This window comes from Sardina pilchardus, chromosome 24 (assembly GCF_963854185.1).
Source record: "Sardina pilchardus chromosome 24, fSarPil1.1, whole genome shotgun sequence".
NCBI classification, from domain to species: domain Eukaryota; kingdom Metazoa; phylum Chordata; class Actinopteri; order Clupeiformes; family Clupeidae; genus Sardina; species Sardina pilchardus.
In genome coordinates, this window is record NC_085017.1 from 13,205,344 (window position 1) to 13,224,381 (window position 19,038).

Below are 19,038 nucleotides of genomic sequence, written 5' to 3' on the forward strand. Positions count from 1 at the left end.
TGTCTAAGATAACTTATTTCTATATGACTCTTTGAGTCCAGTGACGATGCCTGTGAACATCATCATTGGTGAGTTATCGCCCCCTGCAGTTTGGATTCTGAAACGCACTGGAGCCTGTAGTCACCGCAACATTTGCACAAACATCATATTCCACATCACATGTCTCTTTAACTTTAATTATTTATCTTCACAGTCTGATTTAACTATGTTTGTTTATCTCAGATGTTAATGATGTCTGTTGGAAAAAAAGCAAAGCCTTCAGTGTTTCAAATAGCAACTGAATTGTTGCTTTAGGTTTATGTTTAGTGCCTGCACACCGACAGATATGGGCTGGAATTGACACAATTAGGTTCCCTATTGAGATCAGTAGCAGTTATACTCACATGAATACAGAAGAAGTTACAGAGACAATAATTAAATTGATTAAACTGAGTTTAACTTGAAATCTCCCATTCACGAATGTCAGTAATCAAGAATTCAAAGTAGCACCTAGGTCTTAAAGGGAAACTCTGGTCTAACCACTGCCAGTGGTTTAAAAAAGTAATTTATTTTGAAGTAACCCCCTATTCAGTTGTAAATGCATACAATATATCGGTCTATACTGATTTATACTGATACTGATTGTTTTGGCAAAGGAGAATTTATACACATTATCAAACAGAATAGAAATAGAGTTAATAGACCCTAGTTTGTTGTCATGGACTCTGATGAAGATGTAAACCCCTGAAAGAGCACTGTTTGAAAAAAAAAAATACAGAAATGAGCAACTGCAACATCTGTGTGCTCCAGAGATCTCCTCCTTTCACTGCATCATCAGTTGCCTCCCATGAAGCACAGAATTGTTACAGTAATCAAGCCTGGGGGAATCACCTCGTTTTTTTTTAACTTGACCGTTGTTTTTTAGACCTAGAGTTTCCCTTTAAATCTTCAATTTATTAGCAGCATACAGTTATAGATGATAGATTATAATATATGTATAATATATGTTTAGCTGTCGTCGACAGCTAAACATAAATATTAATACTAGTAATGCATATACAGTATGTGTTATTCAACACTACTTAGCCTACTTGTTTGTTGACTTAATAATCCTTTTTTAAATTTTAAATCAGGACTTAACATTTAACAAGTCTGAGTCAGCAGAATCACAAGAAGTCTTCCTGATCTAAATGTTACAAATGATAGATTAGGCTCCTGTTGATTTTGCTGCCCTCTAGTGTTCCTTGCTGAACTACATCTTATCTTCAAACTACCTTGGTCCTAAAATGACCTTCGTCATCCACAGGGAGGAAACGTATAGAGACCAGGCCATGATTCCAAGTAGGTGGTTTAGTGGCAAACCTTAGTAAAAGTAACCCAGAGGAAGTTGTAAACCTGATAATAGAACAGCCCGGGGATCTCAAACTAAGCCAATCTCCAAACTAGCAAAGTCAAGGGGCTCTTCTGTAAAAGGTTTACCACCTCCTCTGGGTTAACTTACACAGGTCTGTCACAACACCACCTACTTGGAATACACCCCAGATAGCTCACAGGTTCGCCAGAGGAGGACTCTTAAATGGGTTGTTCTCAATCCCATGTAGGGCCCACGTGGCCTTGATACTGGGTCGGTCCTTCAGAAAATCATGGTACTCAGCAAGTTTGGGATACTTCTTCTGACTCAACCTGTATAGAAAGGGAAATACAACACATGTTTTGCTGTCTCACAGCTGACATTATTAGTTAGAGTAAATTCATACACACTAAATCTCACAGCTGACATTATTAGTTAGAGTAAATTCATACACCTAGTAAGCCAGCAAAACACATTTAAGACCTAAGTGCTTCACACGGTAACAAAAAAAAAAAAAAAAAAAAAAAAGAGAAACATAATAAACACAGACAATTATGCAGTATTTACAGACAAAGTTCTGACAATAATACTGTCCTCCAAAACCCAATTTCAGGATCAGCAGTTGCCAAATGCCAAACGGGAAAAGTGTGTCTTAAGGCTGGATTTAAAAGCAGTGCAGACCTTAAATATCCACATATCTGTATGTTGTTCATATAGCCATATGTACAGTATAGTCTGCTCTTATAAGGTTAATGCTAATACACTGCACATATTAATATTTAATTCATACTGTAAATCACCTTCTGTAAATCAACTGTAGGCTATAGCCTACTACTGTCTACGCTGCATATACCATCTGGGCAGAGAGAAAGGAATAACATAAAATATTTGTTTCTGTATGTATGTACAGTATGTTTGTATGTTGAATGTTGTGTTTGTATTGCTGCTGAAACACTGTAATTTCCCCTTGGGGATGAATAAAAGTCTATCTATCTATCTATCTATCTATCTATCTATCTATCTATCTATCTATATCCTGCCCTGTCTATGCACCACCTCTATTTATATCACATTGCACTTCCTGCTTTTTTGCACTTCTGGTTGGATGCAAACTGCTTTTCGTTGTCTTTGTACTTGTATTCTGCACAATGACAGTACAGTTTAATCTAATCTAATCTATTATAATCTGAAGACACTGAGGGGGTATATGGATGCAGCACATCAGCCACACATGTGGGAGCATGACCATTAAAAAGCTTTTTGGCTTTAAAAGCAAGCCCTGCCATTGTAAATTCTGTACACCTGTGGTCTGATGTGTGTACTGTAGGCAGCATTGCAGGCCCAACCTTCATCATTAAAGGAATGTGGATCACATGGAGCACTTGGGTGATTTGTTGTAAAGTAATATGTAAGTAATAATCTTGTAATTTACACCCTAATACTCACCCCAGCCGGAACGCAAGGGCCAAAGTTGGGAAGAACACAACATCAGCCATTGAGAAGTTTTTTCCAGCCATGTATGGTCCAGGCTACATTGAAGGAAGCATTGTGTATCATGAGAAGATGAGGCTGTAATGGTACACCACTACAGTACATGTTATGACACTTAACACTCTACTGTCACACACACTTCAACTATACTGATGTACTGAGTGCAATCAAGCACTGCACTGGAGGCTCAGTGGGTGATTCTAATCCAACGCTCTAATGGTGCCCAATACCTAATGCATTCATGGTAGAAACAAAGCATGACAAAGCATCTCAAAGCATAACATAAGATACAACTCAGCTCTAGAATCCTACTGGTCTCTAATATTCGACTGGTCTTTCATTTTTTTTTTACGTTGTAGGAGGGTTTTAGTTAACTACCCTGAACTTATGGTTAAACATGCCAAGTTTAGGACACTGGGCTGATTACCTTCTGCAGGTAGCCCTCCCACAACTGAAATTCAGTCGCTGCTGCCTCTTCATTTTTCTTCAGAGCTGCCTCCTGTCTCTCTTCCTCAGGCGTGTGAAAGATGTACATCAGGACATCGACTGCATGATGCATAAGTGAAGATCACAGAATCATCATCCACAGAATGTAACTGCAATAAATGTCAACGTCCTCACCATCATCATGACCATCGCTGGAGTCTTCACCATCATCATCATCATTCACATCTTCAACATCTCTATCACAGATCTGTTTGTTTATCATTGTTGCCTGTGACCTGATACACAATAGCCTGGATATACCAGCCTAGTAGAAGCACATTTATGTTCTTTGAGTCATCACCATAATCATCATTCACGTCCTCACAATCACAAATATGTTTGTTTGTCATTGTTGCCTGTGACCTGATACGCATTAGATACTAGAAGCACATTACTGTAATGTTCATTGAATCATCATCATCACCATCATCATCATCACTTACATCTTCAACTTCACAATCACAAATATGTTTGTATATCATTGTTGCCTGTGACCTGATACGCATTAGCCAGGATATACTAGTAGGAAGACATACAGCTACAGCTACAGCTACTGCTACGGCTCACTCATTTTCTGCTGTGCATTGGGGCCCTCTATCATCCGCTGGTACACCAATGCCAGTCCTGCTTGGTCACTGGGGATGAGTTGGTTGCCCTGGGATTGGAACTGGTTCTGCATGATCACAGACACACAATGCATAATCTGATAACGCCAGATATGTGTCAGATGTGGCTTTATTTCAAAGTAAAACTATAGGAAAGTCTATATGTTGTGGCCATGGAATATACCTCCAGATACATGCAGGCTGCAACAGATTCATTTATTGTGTGGGGCCCATGGCGAAATGAGGGGAGCTGTTGATAAAGTCATGAGACACAGTGATAAATAAATAATGTGGTAAAATGTCTACACTTGGCTGCCTAGTGAACAATGCCATAATTTGATAAAGCAAAGGTGCCTTCCACCGGGCTATGCTTCTGCAGCAGTTAGCCTCGACTACTCCAAAAGGCCATGGCAATTCTCAACATAATCATGCAACTTTTACCTTTTAAAAAGTAATTTTGGCAGTTTAAATAGTAGACTACCTGTCGTGTCTGTTGCAAACGCCCACCAGTTAGAAAAAAGCAGACTATGCATGTTACATAATACGTAAACACGGTGATAAACAGACTTTTTCTGCAAAAAGTTAGTTGCAAACATTTACTTGTCCTCTAGGATTGACGTCGAAGACCTCCTTTGATTTGTGCTCTCCTTTATCAAAAGACAGCAACTTGTGTTGGTAGCCTTGCAGATTTTTCTCCTCAAGCGCAATCATGACTCTCCAGCATGGAGGAGAGCCAGAACCCCAAAGGAGAAACATGTCTTCGGCCATGATTTCACAGATTTCACAATAAAAGTTGTCTGTTAATAATGCTTAGTATGCGTGGGTTGTGGTTGCGCTCAACAATATCCAATAGGAATTTCCTTGCGCGGTAGAGCACACCCACGCTTCAAGTGCTGAATGCAAGATTGTTACAATAGTTACGCCAAATAGGACACGGGACAAGCGCGGAGAGATTTTTTTTTTTTTTTTAAAGGAGCAGGAACAGTTCGTTTCTGTCACCTTATCTGGCCTGAGAGAAATGCAGCGTCATGGTGATAACATGCCTTCCTGCTTTGCATGACACAATTTCTGAGTTGAGAGATACCGCTCATTCTGTGTTGCCTGTAATATGAATAAACGCTAAACTTAACAATCCCATCACTGACCCGTGGTTGAGCAGCAGTCGGTGAAATGGCCTTTTTGGCACACTTTTTGTTTATTTTCTCCCAGCAATCTCGTCGGTATATATTTGCCTGAAACTCAAATGTCAAGGCCCATGTCAAATTGATTTCTTAGTGCAGCTTTATGCTCGTCACATTTCTGTGCACGTAGAGCGTTAGGACTTAATACTGTCGCTCCTAATTAAAGGATGATTGGTTCTATTGACCATGCTTTGTCTAGTATTTTGTTAGACGTGTTTTCTACATGCGTTATTATGTTGTTACATCAGTTTAATCCACCTGCTTGTAATAACTAATAACCACACGAAATCAAAGATTAGGTAGTTGCAGAATACTTCACTTGGATTCAAATAAAACACTCATGACTTTGTAGCCTAAGTAAAAACAAGCTCATAAATATTCAATGTAATGCACAAGAAGAAAAAGGATATGGCAGCAAATTAACGAAGTACTCAGCAATTTATTTATTCATTCATTATTATTATCTTTAATATAAAAAAAGTGTTAACATGAGATACAGCATACGCCAGGTGATTACAGGCCTACTAGTACAAGCATATTACTGTATCAGTAGACTTTGTCTAAAGAGCATCTTGGTCCGGAACAGCAAGCTTGCTTGGTTTAAGGGGGAGAACGAGGAGAACCGGTTCCCTCACAGGTCCTTCAGTGGGTCCATTGTGGAGGGGTTCTGGAGCCAGTGTGTGGGCCAGGAGGTCTTGATGCTGGGCCGACTCTTCAGGAGATCATGGTAACCACTAAGTTTGGGGTACTTTGTCTGGCTCAACCTGTAGTGCAAAAAAAAAAAAAACTGATTTGTTGTTCTGAGATGGTGAACCATGGCAATTGTGTCACCTATACATCTAAATGTTTGCTCAGCATCACAGACCAATTTATTCACCCATGGTTGTATTATATTATTGACAAGTTTTATAGTGATACAATTGTATTGCTATTTACAGCATAATACTCACCCCAGACGGAATCCGAGTGCCAAGGTTGGGAAAAACACAACATCCGCCATTGTGAAGTTTTTCCCGGCCAGGTATGGTCCGGTCTACATTGAACAGGGCAAAAGCAAAATGAGAAGATCAGGCTGGATACACCACAATGCAATGCTAATATTGGCATTGTAGCAGTGCAAACACAAAGACCTATTGCCCAGTTTACACTGAAGGGGTGTGTGGGTGTGTGTTTACAATTACACAGCACTTGTCTGGTTGATATGAGGGCCTTCAGACAAAGGGTGTTAAAGGTGTGGGTTCTAACAAAAGATTCCAATCCACAAGAATTCAAAGTTCTAACTAAGCAATAAGCCAGGAGAGGCCGTTCTATATCGTGAATAACGCACAGCTAAGGTAAGGGGTGTAGGCAAGAAGCGAAGCTAGCTCATATAAGACATTAAAAATTGATACAAAATAAACAAATACTCCACTGCTATAAATAGTTCCACTGCTAGCAGATTCTTATCAGAATTGTTGCTCAGCAACTGTATTTCTTTGTATCTTGTTAACCTCTATGCATTCTAAGTGCATTAGAGTAAGAACGAAATGCGGTCTCAGCCATGCTATATTGGGAAAATATACAACGGCATCGAATGCGATTCAGCCAATCATAATCAAGGACCGGAACTATCCGTTCTATAAAATACTATATTGAATGTTGATTTCAATAAACCCAGATATTCTTTAGAACATTAATTTTCCAACATCTCCGTCATGTGGCAGTGCACCCTTAAGGGTTAAAGATTAGAAGATAGGGTTTGCAATAATGGCAAAAAAAACATACCCATTCCTTCAGTGCTGCATAGTTTTGTGGGCACAAAATAGCACCACCTGGTCAGCTGCAATAGTGTGGTGTGCACTCTCTGGACCCTACAGTATCTTTTTTTTTTTTTTTTTTTTTAAGATAATTTTTTGGGGCTTTTTATGCCTTTAATCGGACAGGACAGTAGAGAGTATGACAGGAAACGAGCGGGCGAGAGAGTAGGGGTGGGATCCGGAAAGGACCACGGGGCGGGAATCGAACCCGGGTCGCCGGCGTGCGGTGCAGGTGCCCCAGCCAGTCGCGCCACGGCTGGGGCCGACCCTACAGTATCTTATGCCTCGTGTATGGCACCAATGTGTCACCAGGCGGGACAACATGTGTCTTTACTAGTTTGTGATCAAAGTAGTTTTCACTTTCCTGTCCTGTGTGCGCACTATCTACATAGCAAATCAACTTGCACCCATATGTACTCACGGGTTTGTTTGTGAAAAAACAAGGAGTGGTCATGCACATTGTTGACATACAAGCATTTTAAGGTCATTTGATTTTGCAAGTCAGCCAGTATTGTGAAAGTAAATGACTAAATCTAAAATGTTATATCGTTAAAGCCTACCAGCTCAAGCACTGCATGGGTGCAGACTGCAGAGCATGTTTTGCTGTTCTTGCAACACGCACACCTGTTTCAGCAATGCAAGTTTGCGATCCAGCTGTTGCGTAGATGGTTGCACACATGATACCTTCTTCAGGTAGCCCTCCCATATCTGAAGCTCTGCCTAAAACTACCTGGTGGCAAACTTGAGATGAATAAGATGAATGAGCTGAAGGAGATGGACGTGAAGCAGAACACGCAGCCGTAGACAGATATCGTCGGCGCCTTATGTGTCTTTCGGCACAAAGAGGACAAGACTGACGTCAGCAGTGAGGAGTTACCTTCTGCAGGTAGCCCTCCCATATCTGTAACTCGGCGGTCGCTCCCTCCTTGTTCCGTTTCACAGCTCCCTCGTGTCTCTCTTCTTCCGGCGTACGTCGAGTGTATGTAATAAGGTCCACTATACATGACAGAGAGGCACAATCATCATCAAGAGTCAGTCTCCTCACAATCATCATTACCAAAATGATCATCATCACAATACATTTTTCATTGCCAATGTATCACCATCACACACCTGTTCATATTTAGTCACTGTCTAGGAACTCACACTCGGGCTAAAACAGCAGGAATCATTATTGAAGCACACAGATATTTCACCACTGCTCACCAAACTTCTGATGCAGGTTGAGTGCTTCAAACGAGCGTTGGTACACAAGAGCTTGTTCTGCCGGGTCACTGGGGATCAGGGAGTTCCCCTGGGACTTGAACTGGTTCTGCATTCACAAACAGACACATAGTAAACATTTCTCCTCTAATTAGGGCCTGAGGTTGGCAGCCATGCACACAGAATTTGGTAGGTGTGTGTAACTCGCCAACGCAAACAACTTTCAGATGTACATTGCATTAGCCAAACTTTACAGGAAGTGAGATATTTGTGATTTTGTGCACATAAAGAGTTTTGACATAGCCTACTGAGGTTGCCGTATAGTTTCAGCGACACACACTAAATCTGGTGGGGGTGTGTAACTCCAAGATGAACAACTTTCATTATATGTAACTTTTGGGTTCCCCGTCTAAAATGACCACTGCATTGTGACTTGTTATAAATCCATAGTAACACACAGACTGGATAAACCCATCAGGCTGATCTGCCGGCGATCGGATTTTGTCCTGCAGCTCAGGTGGAAACCTCCACATTGTTCTATCCTGCTTCCATTAAAAATCTGCAGGGACCAATCACAAATTGGCTTATCCACTTGACGCACCCAGATCGTTGGTCTGATTGGTTGAAGGACTATCCAAATGCGTAGATTATTTTGAACTATGCCTGTTGATCACACCTCTTGTGTAGAAGAAAATAGCCTAGGCTACTGAGCACTAATCTTCAATCTTGAGACTAAGCTTGGTCTGGTGATAGCCAGGCTAAGTAACACATATTATTATCATCTAATGGTGTGACAGACATTTTAATCAACTTAAGATCTATAGGATATTACACCTTTAGAGCATCCATCAGCTATTTATGGCCTGCAGGCCTATTGACTAGAGTTAAATGAAACACCCAAATTATTATGAATATGTTCAAACTGTGTTTTGAGTGGGTTAAAAAAGGCACGCAGCCTCTTGATTGTCAGAATAAATTAACAATATGTTTGAGAAAAAAAGAGTAAATCGGGTTAAGAACATGGGCTAAGAAAGTCTCTGAGCAAAACCCTCTGCAACAAAATGTCAACGATGTACAGTATACAAAGGAACACAATACCTCCTGCACTAACCCAGTAAGGAGGAGCCATAGCGGTGTAGTTGTCTTTATAATGAGAAGTATTTTGTGTTGCGCGTCAGACACTCAAGGAGTAAACAAAGAGTTTTATTTTACCTCCAAGTACATGCAGGCTGCAATCGACTCATTTATCACGTTGGTCCCGTGCCGAAACGCTGGCAGCTGTAAAAAGAAGCAGAAGCACACACTGAATATGCTAGCCTGTCAGCTGTCTGGATTTGAAATCGAAAGTATCTGGCGTAAAGTTCTTGCCTCTGCAGTTGAAGAGTCTGAACAAGTTGGTCATTGTAGCTCAACTAGTGTTTCTCTTACAATCCAGTATGGATACATTGTTATAGTAAAGGCTGAATGCATGCGACGTAGGCTATACTGTGAAAACATCGACAATGAGCATTTAGGCTACCTGTCCCCTTGGGTTGATATCGAGGACCTCCTTCGATTTGTGCTCTCCTTTCTCAAAAGACAACAACTTCTGTTGGTAGCCTTGCAGGTTTTTCTCCTCCAACGCAATCATGATTCTCCAGCATGGAGGAGAGCCTGACCCCCAGAGAAGATACATGTCCTTGGCCATTGTCTCGCGGATTAACGTCGTAGACAGTTGAGTAAATTAATGAGTCTAGCTACGTGGTTTAGGGTTGGGTTGCTCAACAGCCTGCAGGTCGTGATTTTATATTGTCTCATCTGCAACGGCGCACGCCCACATCTGTGGACTGAAAGTTAGAATGCCAAAACTGTTGCCAAACAGGATAAAGGGGACAGCTGGACGGTTTAATTAAAGGAGACGTGTCGGTATTAGGTCACCACGTTGGTTCACACATGTGAAAAACAATGGCTTGATGACTTGACAGATTTTCCCATGAGATGGCATGACATGGCACATTTTCTGAGCTAGAGTAAGTCTGTCATAAGGAGGGCTGAGAACCAAAGGGGCGTATTAAGTGACATTTCACCAACTTTACAGGAGAGCCAAAACAAATCTAACTGCTTCTATAGCCTATGTTCACAGTTAAGAGCTTTTTTTTTTTTCAATAACGTTATATTTATGAATATATTACTGCTATAATTTTGTCAGTTAGAAAGAGCTCATCAATAGCTTTCAGGTGATAATGTAACTCAATTTTGACCAAAATGTCACTTACGCCCCTTTGGTTCTCAGCCCTCGATATTTGCTTCCTGCATGTTCGTTTCAGGCATTTGTCATGGTCATGGTCAAGGGCAACCTTTAAAAGTTTAAACAACAAAAAAATTATAATCTTAATAAAATAATATCAATTAAGTAGCCCTGAGTAGAATTTCTTGCCAAACTAACTAACGCTGGAAAAGAACTGGACCTAGGCCTATAACGTGCATGCGGGTCACTTGTCAATGGAGAGATAGGCCTAAACGGTGTTCTGAATGGATGAATGAATGAATGTCCCCATGTGTGCAGAGCGTTTGGAATGAACATTGTATTATAAAGTGTTAGGGTGAGTTAACCGCGTTGTCCCCTCTTCTTGATGTATTCCTGTGTATGTTGGATGTGCACATCAATAAACTGCCTGTCCTGTCTGATATAAGAGTCTAGTTGTTCATCAATGCCACAATAGGTTAGGGCCTAGGCCTACTACTATATTTCTGTAACATTAATTCTAGTAGGCTATCCTATGTCCCAAAATAGACAGTGTATTAAGATATTAATGAGATGTACAAAGTGCAAGGACATGAATTTGCCCTAAGATGCATTTTGCCAATGCAGACAATGTAAATAGCAGGGTGTAAATGTATGTCATATATAGGCTATGCTGAGTCACGGCCACCATACAGCCACACCAATCACCTGTTATGTGTGATTAAGGTGTGACTGAACCTGTGAAGTTGTAGCCTACCTGCCCCAATGAATTTGATATGCGCCTTGTAGCCTTTGTGTGTGTGCCTGTGTCTTTAAGAATGGGTTGAGTATGTGGGTGGAGCTTAAAAACTTGTGGACTTTAAGAGTTGTTTGTTGTAGTCCGCTAGTCACCGTTTACCGTTTACCGTTCTCAAGTCACCTGTCGTTGAACTACCGTCGGTGAAAATGCCTTTAGAACTGTATTTGGATCTTATGTCGCAGCCATGTCGGTCAGTGTATATGTTTGCCAAGACAAATAATATACCGTTTGATTTCAAGCAAACTTCGCTGATGATGGGTAAATATTATTTATATCTCAATCAATGGTCTTGGTGTATCTTTATCTTCAGCGTTATCATGCGCATATTATAACGTAGGCTACGCCTATTCAAACGTATTATTATGCACATAGCCTACTTTTCATATTCTGATGCGAGAGGGAGCGTAGCCTAGTTGCCCTATGGTAGTTGCTCGGCACTCTCTTTTTGTAGGCTCTATGTCTAGACAAGTGGCACATTCCCGTTGTCCCTGTGTCGTCTGTGTGCTGTAGGTCTAATCTAAGATTTTCTGCATTGGGCGTCGACTGACAAAAATATAATGGAAACAGACTGACAAAGTTAAAGACACATTGGTCTGACTGTTCTTGTGAGTGAGAGTGACATACAGGCTTAATGTGTCATCAACTTTAACCATACCCAATCGTTGCAGGAGATCATCATGGAGAAGAATTTAAGAAGATCAATATGGTGAAGAAAGTGCCTGCAATGCGAGATGGAGAATTTTGTTTGTCTGAAAGGTAGGCCTAGTTGTTCTAAAGATTAGGCTACATTATAGGCCTACGATACGGTTATAAATATACTTTTACACATGCACCCTAGTTCTGTTAACCTGGGGCATATGGACATGACATTGTGCAAATGTAGCCTAATAATTATGCAACAAGCACTGCTGAAATTACTGTAGGAAGGTTGTACACTTTTGGTGGGCTATGTAACATAATTGTTACAGTGCAGCGTTACAGTGTAGTAGCAGCTGCTGTTATTTGACGGCTATGTTCATTTGGTGTTGATACATCACTTATTGCATGGATGAAAAAGTAAATAGCCTACTTGTTGCATGGAACAGAAAAGAGACGATGTGTGTGGCATTAGCATATGAGGCCACTGTCTAAATTGGGCCCAACGGTCTAATTGTCCATCTAAATGTCCAAATTGGCAAATTGCCAAATCAATTGGCAAACGAAAAAAAAAAAAAAAATCCCTACAAACCAAGTGCCTTAAAAAAAGATTTACAGTAACCATGCAAAACGATTTGTAACATTAATTTCCTATTACATCTTTAAGGTAAGCCTATAAACATATATTCAAACATATACACATTCTCTCAACTCCTTTTGTATTTTAAACTTCATTGCAGTGCGACCTTCAAACTGTCATTAATCACTGTTGTAACTAAGACCGGAAGTCACCTCAAGCCTAATTATCATAAATGATGCAGTGTGTGGTAGGTGCTAGGAATTGAGAAGTCAGGTCACAGCAGATCATTGTTGAATTGTTTAACATGGTGTCTTATTGAATGACAGTAGCCTACAAATAACTATCATATCATATCAGGGGTAGGTTTTGAAACAATGCTTTCGCAGCTGCCATGCTTTTTTCCACTTTGCTGCCATTTGTGCTACAAAATGAGTAACTGTCACAATCTCCATTGTTTTAGAATTAGAGCTGACATCTTGTTCTTCCTTGTTCATTGTTCCTTCAGCATTGCCATGATGATGTATATGGTTGAGAAATTCAAAACTCCAGACCACTGGTATCCAGCTGATTTGCAGAAACGGGCGCGGGTGAACGAGTACTTGAGTTGGCAGCACATGGCAACGCGGATGCATGGCTCCAAAATATTCTGGATTAATGTAAGTATCAACAATCACCACATGGTGTACATTATTCAGTGGCTTTATCTTAGCTTATGCCACCAGCAGACACTGAAGTGAGGAATACTGAAGTTTCATCAGAGGTTTCACTTCATGAAAATTAAATTGACAGCATAGCCCCACAGGGCACTCTGTGTTGCTATGAGCTGTACAAAACTTTTTAACTTCCCGTTGAGGCGATGCAGACTGCAAGGACTGTGTTTGGTCAATTTGCGCTGTGAAAAAAAAAAAAAAAACAGGCATCGATCCATTTTTAATAAATATTCAAAAGCCTTTTTATTGGGCATCCTAAGTAAAATCAGTCAAACCGCTGTTGGTTTAAGTGAAAATAAATCCAATCAAAACAGCCAACTTCAGTTTGATTGATATTATTCGAAATGCATGATTAAAAAAAATACTTGAATATTGATTTAAAATTGAGCTTATTGAGCTCACGCAGTCTGCAGTCTAGCAAATCAGCACCTTTAGACTTCAAACCATAGCATGACTTGTGTGGCCACTGTGTTCCCGTTAGATTATGGTCCCAAAGATCATGGGGAAGGAGATTCCTCAAGACAAGAGGGATGACGCCATAGAGGAGCTCAACGGCACCCTCAAGATCATGGAGGAGAAGTTCGTAGGGGACAAGCAGTTCATTGCTGGAGACCAGATATCCCTGGCAGATCTGGTGGCAATTGTGGAAATCTACCAGGTCAGTGACATTCACAGATTGTCTCCTTACAGGAGCAATGGCGAGGGTGGGTGGGGGTGGGTTAGTGTAATACCCCCGTTGTACCCTTGAGCAAGATGCCCTGAGTTGCTCCAGGGAGTCTGGCCTTGAAATTATTTGACATCTGCAAGATAAAAGCGTTAGTCAAATACATTAATATGAAGATACCAAAAGTAACTGTAAGGCAATGTTAGTGCACAAGCAAGACATACAGTACATGAACTCAGCCCTTGTCCCTGTGCTGGATGTTTGGCTGGACGTCCGCATATCTTACTAATTGGGCCAGAGGGGCCTCTTAGGGGCTGCAGTCTGGTCCCGTGTGCTGGGGCTCTCCAAGGGCTCTCTCAGATGCAAAGCCATTTGTACTGCACTGGCCACTGGGTTCAGGGCAAAATATGCAGGTTTTGTCACCGCTTGCCACGGCCAAGTGTGTGTGAGTGTGTGAAAGAACTAGTGTGAAATGTGTGAACATTAAATATGCATATTGGGCTAAAGCATGCAGGTATGCCTATGTGTGTGCTTATTTCAGTTTTAAACATGTACAGTATGTGTGTACTGTATGCACAGTATGTACAGTATGTGTGTTGTGTATGTTGTGTACATACATCTCACTACAGTATATCTGTGTGTGTGTGTGTGTGTGTGTGTGTGTGTGCGTGTGTGTGCACAGCCCTTTGCTGCTGGCATGGACGTGTTCGAGGGTAGGCCCAAACTCAAGGCCTGGAAGGATCGGGTGCGCCAGGCGGTCGGGCCTGAGCTGTTCGACGAAGCCCACAAGGGCGTCATGGGCGCCATGGAGATGGTCAAGGGAATGGACGGCAGCAAGCTGGAGGCGTTCAAGCCCAGGATTCAAAAGATGTTTTTCTGAAACCAGCATACAGTACAACAAAGAAATACTCAGAATCATTTCTAATTAAAGTTATACCTATTTTGTTATGTTTGTGTCGGATATTAGTGTTGTGTCTCTCGCTTATTTTGGATTAATACACGATCATACACGTTTTTTTTGTCATATTTTTTACTTAATGGACCAGAGAAAAACGGCTTCATTTTAGTTATTCATCACGGCGAACAACCTGCTTTTTAGATATCAATGTTCTGAAATGTTCCTACTCACAATAAACAATATTAAACCAGCTTTGAATTTGAGTTTTCACATGAGTAGCTGATATTGTTATAACAAAGCTATGGTCATAAGGCCTACTTTTTTTTACCGCCACAGTTGCTGTCTGTAGCGTTTCACCCATGTTTCATATTTCAATACAGTATTGTTATTCACACATAATCACCCAGGGAACATTTTGTTTGGCCATTATTCTTTTCCGGTGGCCAGCTGGAATGTAATCAGATACAGATGGCTTCCTTCCTTGGACTTGGATGGATACTGACACCATGATGTAAAACTGGGCTTTGCACGAAAAAACAAACAGCCTCTCCCTGTGGCCTTTAGGACCACAATTACTTGTTGTAGTTCACACTTCCCTTTATGTTTATTGTGTAGCGTTATCTGGCAATGAACAATACGCCTATACTGTAATTGTCCTATAACTTCAGGGCACATACCTTACTATTGATGATATACATGGGTATATTCTTTGCCCCCCTCTACTGTGTCATAGCCCTCCTCAGTCTCAGCTGTGCCATAGCCCTCCTCTCATCTCATAGATAGATAGATAGATAGATAGATAAATACTTTATTGATCCCCAAGGGGAAATTCAAGGCCCCCTCTAGTCTCTACTGTGACATAGCTCCCCTCTAGTCTCTACTATGACATAGCTCCCCTCTAGTCTCTACTGTGACATAGTCCCCCTCTAGTCTCAGCTGTGACAGTCCTCCTCTGACTAGAGGGGTGCTATGTCACAGCTGAGATCAGAGGAGGGCTTTGTGTCTCGGCTGTGACATAGCCCTCCTCTAGTGTGACACAGCCCCCTCATCTACTCTCAGTTATGACAGCTCTCCTCTAGTCTCAGCTATGACATAGCTCTCCTCTAGTCTCAGCTATGACATAGCTCTCATCTACTCTCAGCTATGACATAGCCCTCATCTACTCTCAGCTATGACATAGCTCTCCTCTAGTCTCAGCTATGACATAGCTCTCCTCTAGTCTCAGCTATGACATAGCCCCCTCTCTAGTCTCAGCTATGACATAGCTCTCCTCTAGTCTCAGCTGACATAGCCCCCTCTCTAGTCTCAGCTGACATAGCCCTCCTCTAGTGTGACACAGCCCCCCCTCTAGTCTCAGCTATGACATAGCCCTCATCTACTCTCGGCTGACATAGCCCTCCTCTAGTGTGACATACCCCCCCCCTCTATTCTCAGCTATGACAATTTACGACTTGATAACAACTGTTAACAACTGGAGAACAACAAGCTTGTTGCTTATGTCCAAATCACCGATTGAATTATGCATCCCTCACACACATAACTTGTACATGGTTTATTTGACTTCAGATAACAAAAGAGTAAACAATGCTTCAGAGGTTGTAAGAGTGTGCAGAGCCAGGTAAAGATTCTAGCTGGAGACAGGTCAGAGGTCTTTGATGGTGTCTGACCCTGGGCTTTCCAGCCAGTGAGGCGGCCAGGTGGCTTTGACGCTGGGCCTGTCCTTCAGCATGGTGTAGTACGCCGCCAGTCTAGGATATCGCTCCTGGGACATTCTGCATGAAGGAGCATAACAATAACAAACAAACAGTTTCTGAGTCAGTCTGTTGTGTTTACTCCATACTTTCACCTTTAGCAAGACCTGGAAGCCATAGTTGTACTGAGTATGCATAATTATCATGACCTGCGGCCCAGCTGTAAATTCAGCAGTTAAGAATCAAAGGTCATGTTGTAAATCTCATGTACTGTATGAGATCCCTCCACTGAGATATTCATCAAATGGATATGAAAGTAATGATCAATTAGTGGGTTTTACAATAGCTAGAATTATACAGCAAGGAGTGAGTCCAATAAATGTCAATCAGCCTGAGATGACCTTCTGCATAATAACCATCATGACCAGACAAAACAAGGGTTCAGTCAATAAACAGTTTCATCATACCTTTCACCTTTAAAGGGATATTCTATTTCTAATGGCTTTTAGATTATGCAGATCTTTGGCTTACCCAAAGCGCACAGCATAGGCAACTACAGGAAATACGAGGACATCAGCCAATGAGAATGCCTTCCCCGCAAGATATGAACCAGGCTCCATCTGTGAAACACAACGCTCGATTAGGTTATGTGCAATAAAAAGATCATGCACAAGCTGGGCCTTCTAAAGGCGTTACGTTATGGCGATATATCAATAACACAGAATAGAATAGAACTGAATTAAATTCAAGGCTGAGTAATAGTAAACAAAAAAAATAATAGTAAAGTAATAGTCAAAAAACACACATATATTGTTCCTATTTACTGTAAGATTATACAGAGATGCAGTACCAATGTGATGAAACAAGCACACCTACTGTACACTGACTACACTGTACTATTCTTCACTCTGAACCCTCAGGGTTTGCATGGCTTTGGTTTTGATAAAAAAAAAAGTGCATACATTCACGTGTATAGTATGTGTGTGTGTGTGTGTGTGTGTGTGTGTGTGTGTATGTGTGTGTGTGTGTGCATGCGCGCATGTGTCTCTGTGTGTGTGTGTGTGTGTGTGTGTGTGTGTGTGTGTGTGTGTGTGTGTGTGTGCGTGTGTGCGTGCGTGTGTGCGTGCGTGCGTGCGTGCGTGCGTGAGTGGGTGTGTGTGTGTGTGCAAACTATGAAAGCACCTTCTCCAGGTATGCCTCCCACATCTTGAGTTCAGCAGCTAGAGTCTCCATGTTTCTCTTGATTGTGGAGTCATGCCTCTCCTCCTCGGGGACGCGGTAGTTATAGTATATAATGTCACCTGGCAGACACATCACCCATGAGACTGGCAGACACATCATTCACTTTTCTCTCTTTTTAAATAAGGAATGTCATTCACTGGAGTACTAGTGATGCGACATGACAAAGCTAATATTTGAGTTGGATAAAATTCCACACTACATTCACATGCAACTTTATTTATAAAAAATATGGCAAACATCGTTAAATACACATATTGCATGACAACCACCTTGTTCAAATTAGCTCAGTATAGGTGTGGATTTTTAAATTATTATTATTATTCAATGAAATATATTGAATAATATACATACTGAGTTTCTGGTGCAGTATCTGTCCCTCAAACACGCGCTGGTACATGCGAGCCTGTTCAGTTTGGCCTTCAGGGATCAGTGGTGTACCCTGGGACCTGAACTGGCTCTGAGAGATTAATATTGTAATATGAGTAATGCAGACAAACAATACAGTACCATGGAAATAAGGCATGGTCTATTTAGGCATACAAGATGACATATAGCACTCAGGCATTCAAGGCCAACAGTGCGTGAGAAGGCGGAGACAAAAGAAAAGCGCAATGTCATCCCCACTTTGTTGAAGCGATGTAGAGCCATTTCCTGTGATGTAAAACCATGATTTGTTTTTGCAAAGTCACCCAAACATACAGTACATACTATTCATGATAATCTAGTTAGATGACCATACACAGTAGGCCTACGTACAGTACAGTACTGTATCAGTCAGAAACTTGATGGCAGGGCAGACCTTTCCTTTCCATTTTCACTCACAGGCGACATGGTATTCAGAATTCAATTTGGCACCCATTTGTTGATACTTAAAGATATGACAGACCCTACGACAGATATCCTACCTCGATGTACATGACGGCAGCATATGATTCATTCAAGATGTTATCTCCATGTGTGAAGGCAGGCAGCTGTTATGGAAAAAAAATGCTGAGTCAACGATGACGTAGCCCATTTTTAAACACCGGTAAAAACGCGCTTCGATAATGTGACACTCGTTCGACCACGAAGGGTAATAAAATGCTTTAGGCCTAACGTACCTGGCCCCTTGGGTTGATGTCCAGTACTTCTTTGGATCGGTGTTCACCTTTGCCAAAGGACAGCAACTTCTGATTGTAGCCTTGCAGTAGTTTCTCCTCCAAGGCGATCATGACTCTCCAGCACGGGGGGGAGCCAGATCCCCACAAAAGTGTCATGTTCTTGGCCATGTTCTCGGATTTAGTCGTTAAAATTCTCCCCACACTGAACTGAGCGAAAAGCTGTAGGCTACAACTGAGCAATTTGGTGCCCTTTCGTTAAGCGTAGCCTATTTAACTGTATGGACAAGTAGCCTACGACACGCCCACATGTAGCTTCCTTAATGTAAACTCTGGGTGGCTTATGCAACCCTCTCGCCCACACACACACACACACACACACACACATGAGCAGACTCTTTAAGT

The 19,038-nt window shown here is 41.5% G+C and overlaps 4 protein-coding genes across 4 annotated transcripts; 1 reads left to right on the forward strand and 3 right to left on the reverse strand.

Moving 5' to 3' along the window:
- Positions 1–257: 257 nt before the first annotated feature.
- On the reverse strand, positions 258–4,805 carry LOC134072153 (glutathione S-transferase A-like). Its single transcript, XM_062528674.1, has 6 exons — positions 4,513–4,805; positions 4,097–4,162; positions 3,875–3,980; positions 3,249–3,367; positions 2,777–2,859; positions 258–1,662 (listed from the first exon to the last, which is right to left on the reverse strand). The coding sequence occupies exons 1-6, from the start codon at positions 4,678–4,680 to the stop codon at positions 1,527–1,529; spliced, it is 678 nt and encodes a 225-aa protein (XP_062384658.1). The 5' UTR covers positions 4,681–4,805; the 3' UTR covers positions 258–1,526.
- Positions 4,806–5,512: 707 nt separating this feature from the next.
- On the reverse strand, positions 5,513–9,896 carry LOC134072154 (glutathione S-transferase A-like). Its single transcript, XM_062528675.1, has 6 exons — positions 9,612–9,896; positions 9,305–9,370; positions 8,096–8,201; positions 7,767–7,885; positions 6,044–6,126; positions 5,513–5,857 (listed from the first exon to the last, which is right to left on the reverse strand). Exons 1-6 carry the CDS (start codon positions 9,777–9,779, stop codon positions 5,725–5,727), a joined length of 675 nt encoding a protein of 224 aa, XP_062384659.1. The 5' UTR covers positions 9,780–9,896; the 3' UTR covers positions 5,513–5,724.
- A 1,286-nt stretch (positions 9,897–11,182) lies between these two features.
- Positions 11,183–14,855, forward strand: LOC134072605 (glutathione S-transferase theta-3-like). Its single transcript, XM_062529373.1, has 5 exons — positions 11,183–11,373; positions 11,784–11,871; positions 12,837–12,987; positions 13,523–13,699; positions 14,388–14,855. Exons 1-5 carry the CDS (start codon positions 11,262–11,264, stop codon positions 14,583–14,585), a joined length of 726 nt encoding a protein of 241 aa, XP_062385357.1. The 5' UTR covers positions 11,183–11,261; the 3' UTR covers positions 14,586–14,855.
- Positions 14,856–16,140: 1,285 nt separating this feature from the next.
- Positions 16,141–18,925, reverse strand: gstr (glutathione S-transferase rho). The gene is made up of 6 exons (XM_062529785.1): positions 18,637–18,925; positions 18,442–18,507; positions 17,888–17,993; positions 17,477–17,595; positions 16,826–16,914; positions 16,141–16,375 (listed from the first exon to the last, which is right to left on the reverse strand). Exons 1-6 carry the CDS (start codon positions 18,802–18,804, stop codon positions 16,246–16,248), a joined length of 678 nt encoding a protein of 225 aa, XP_062385769.1. The 5' UTR covers positions 18,805–18,925; the 3' UTR covers positions 16,141–16,245.
- Positions 18,926–19,038: the final 113 nt, after the last annotated feature.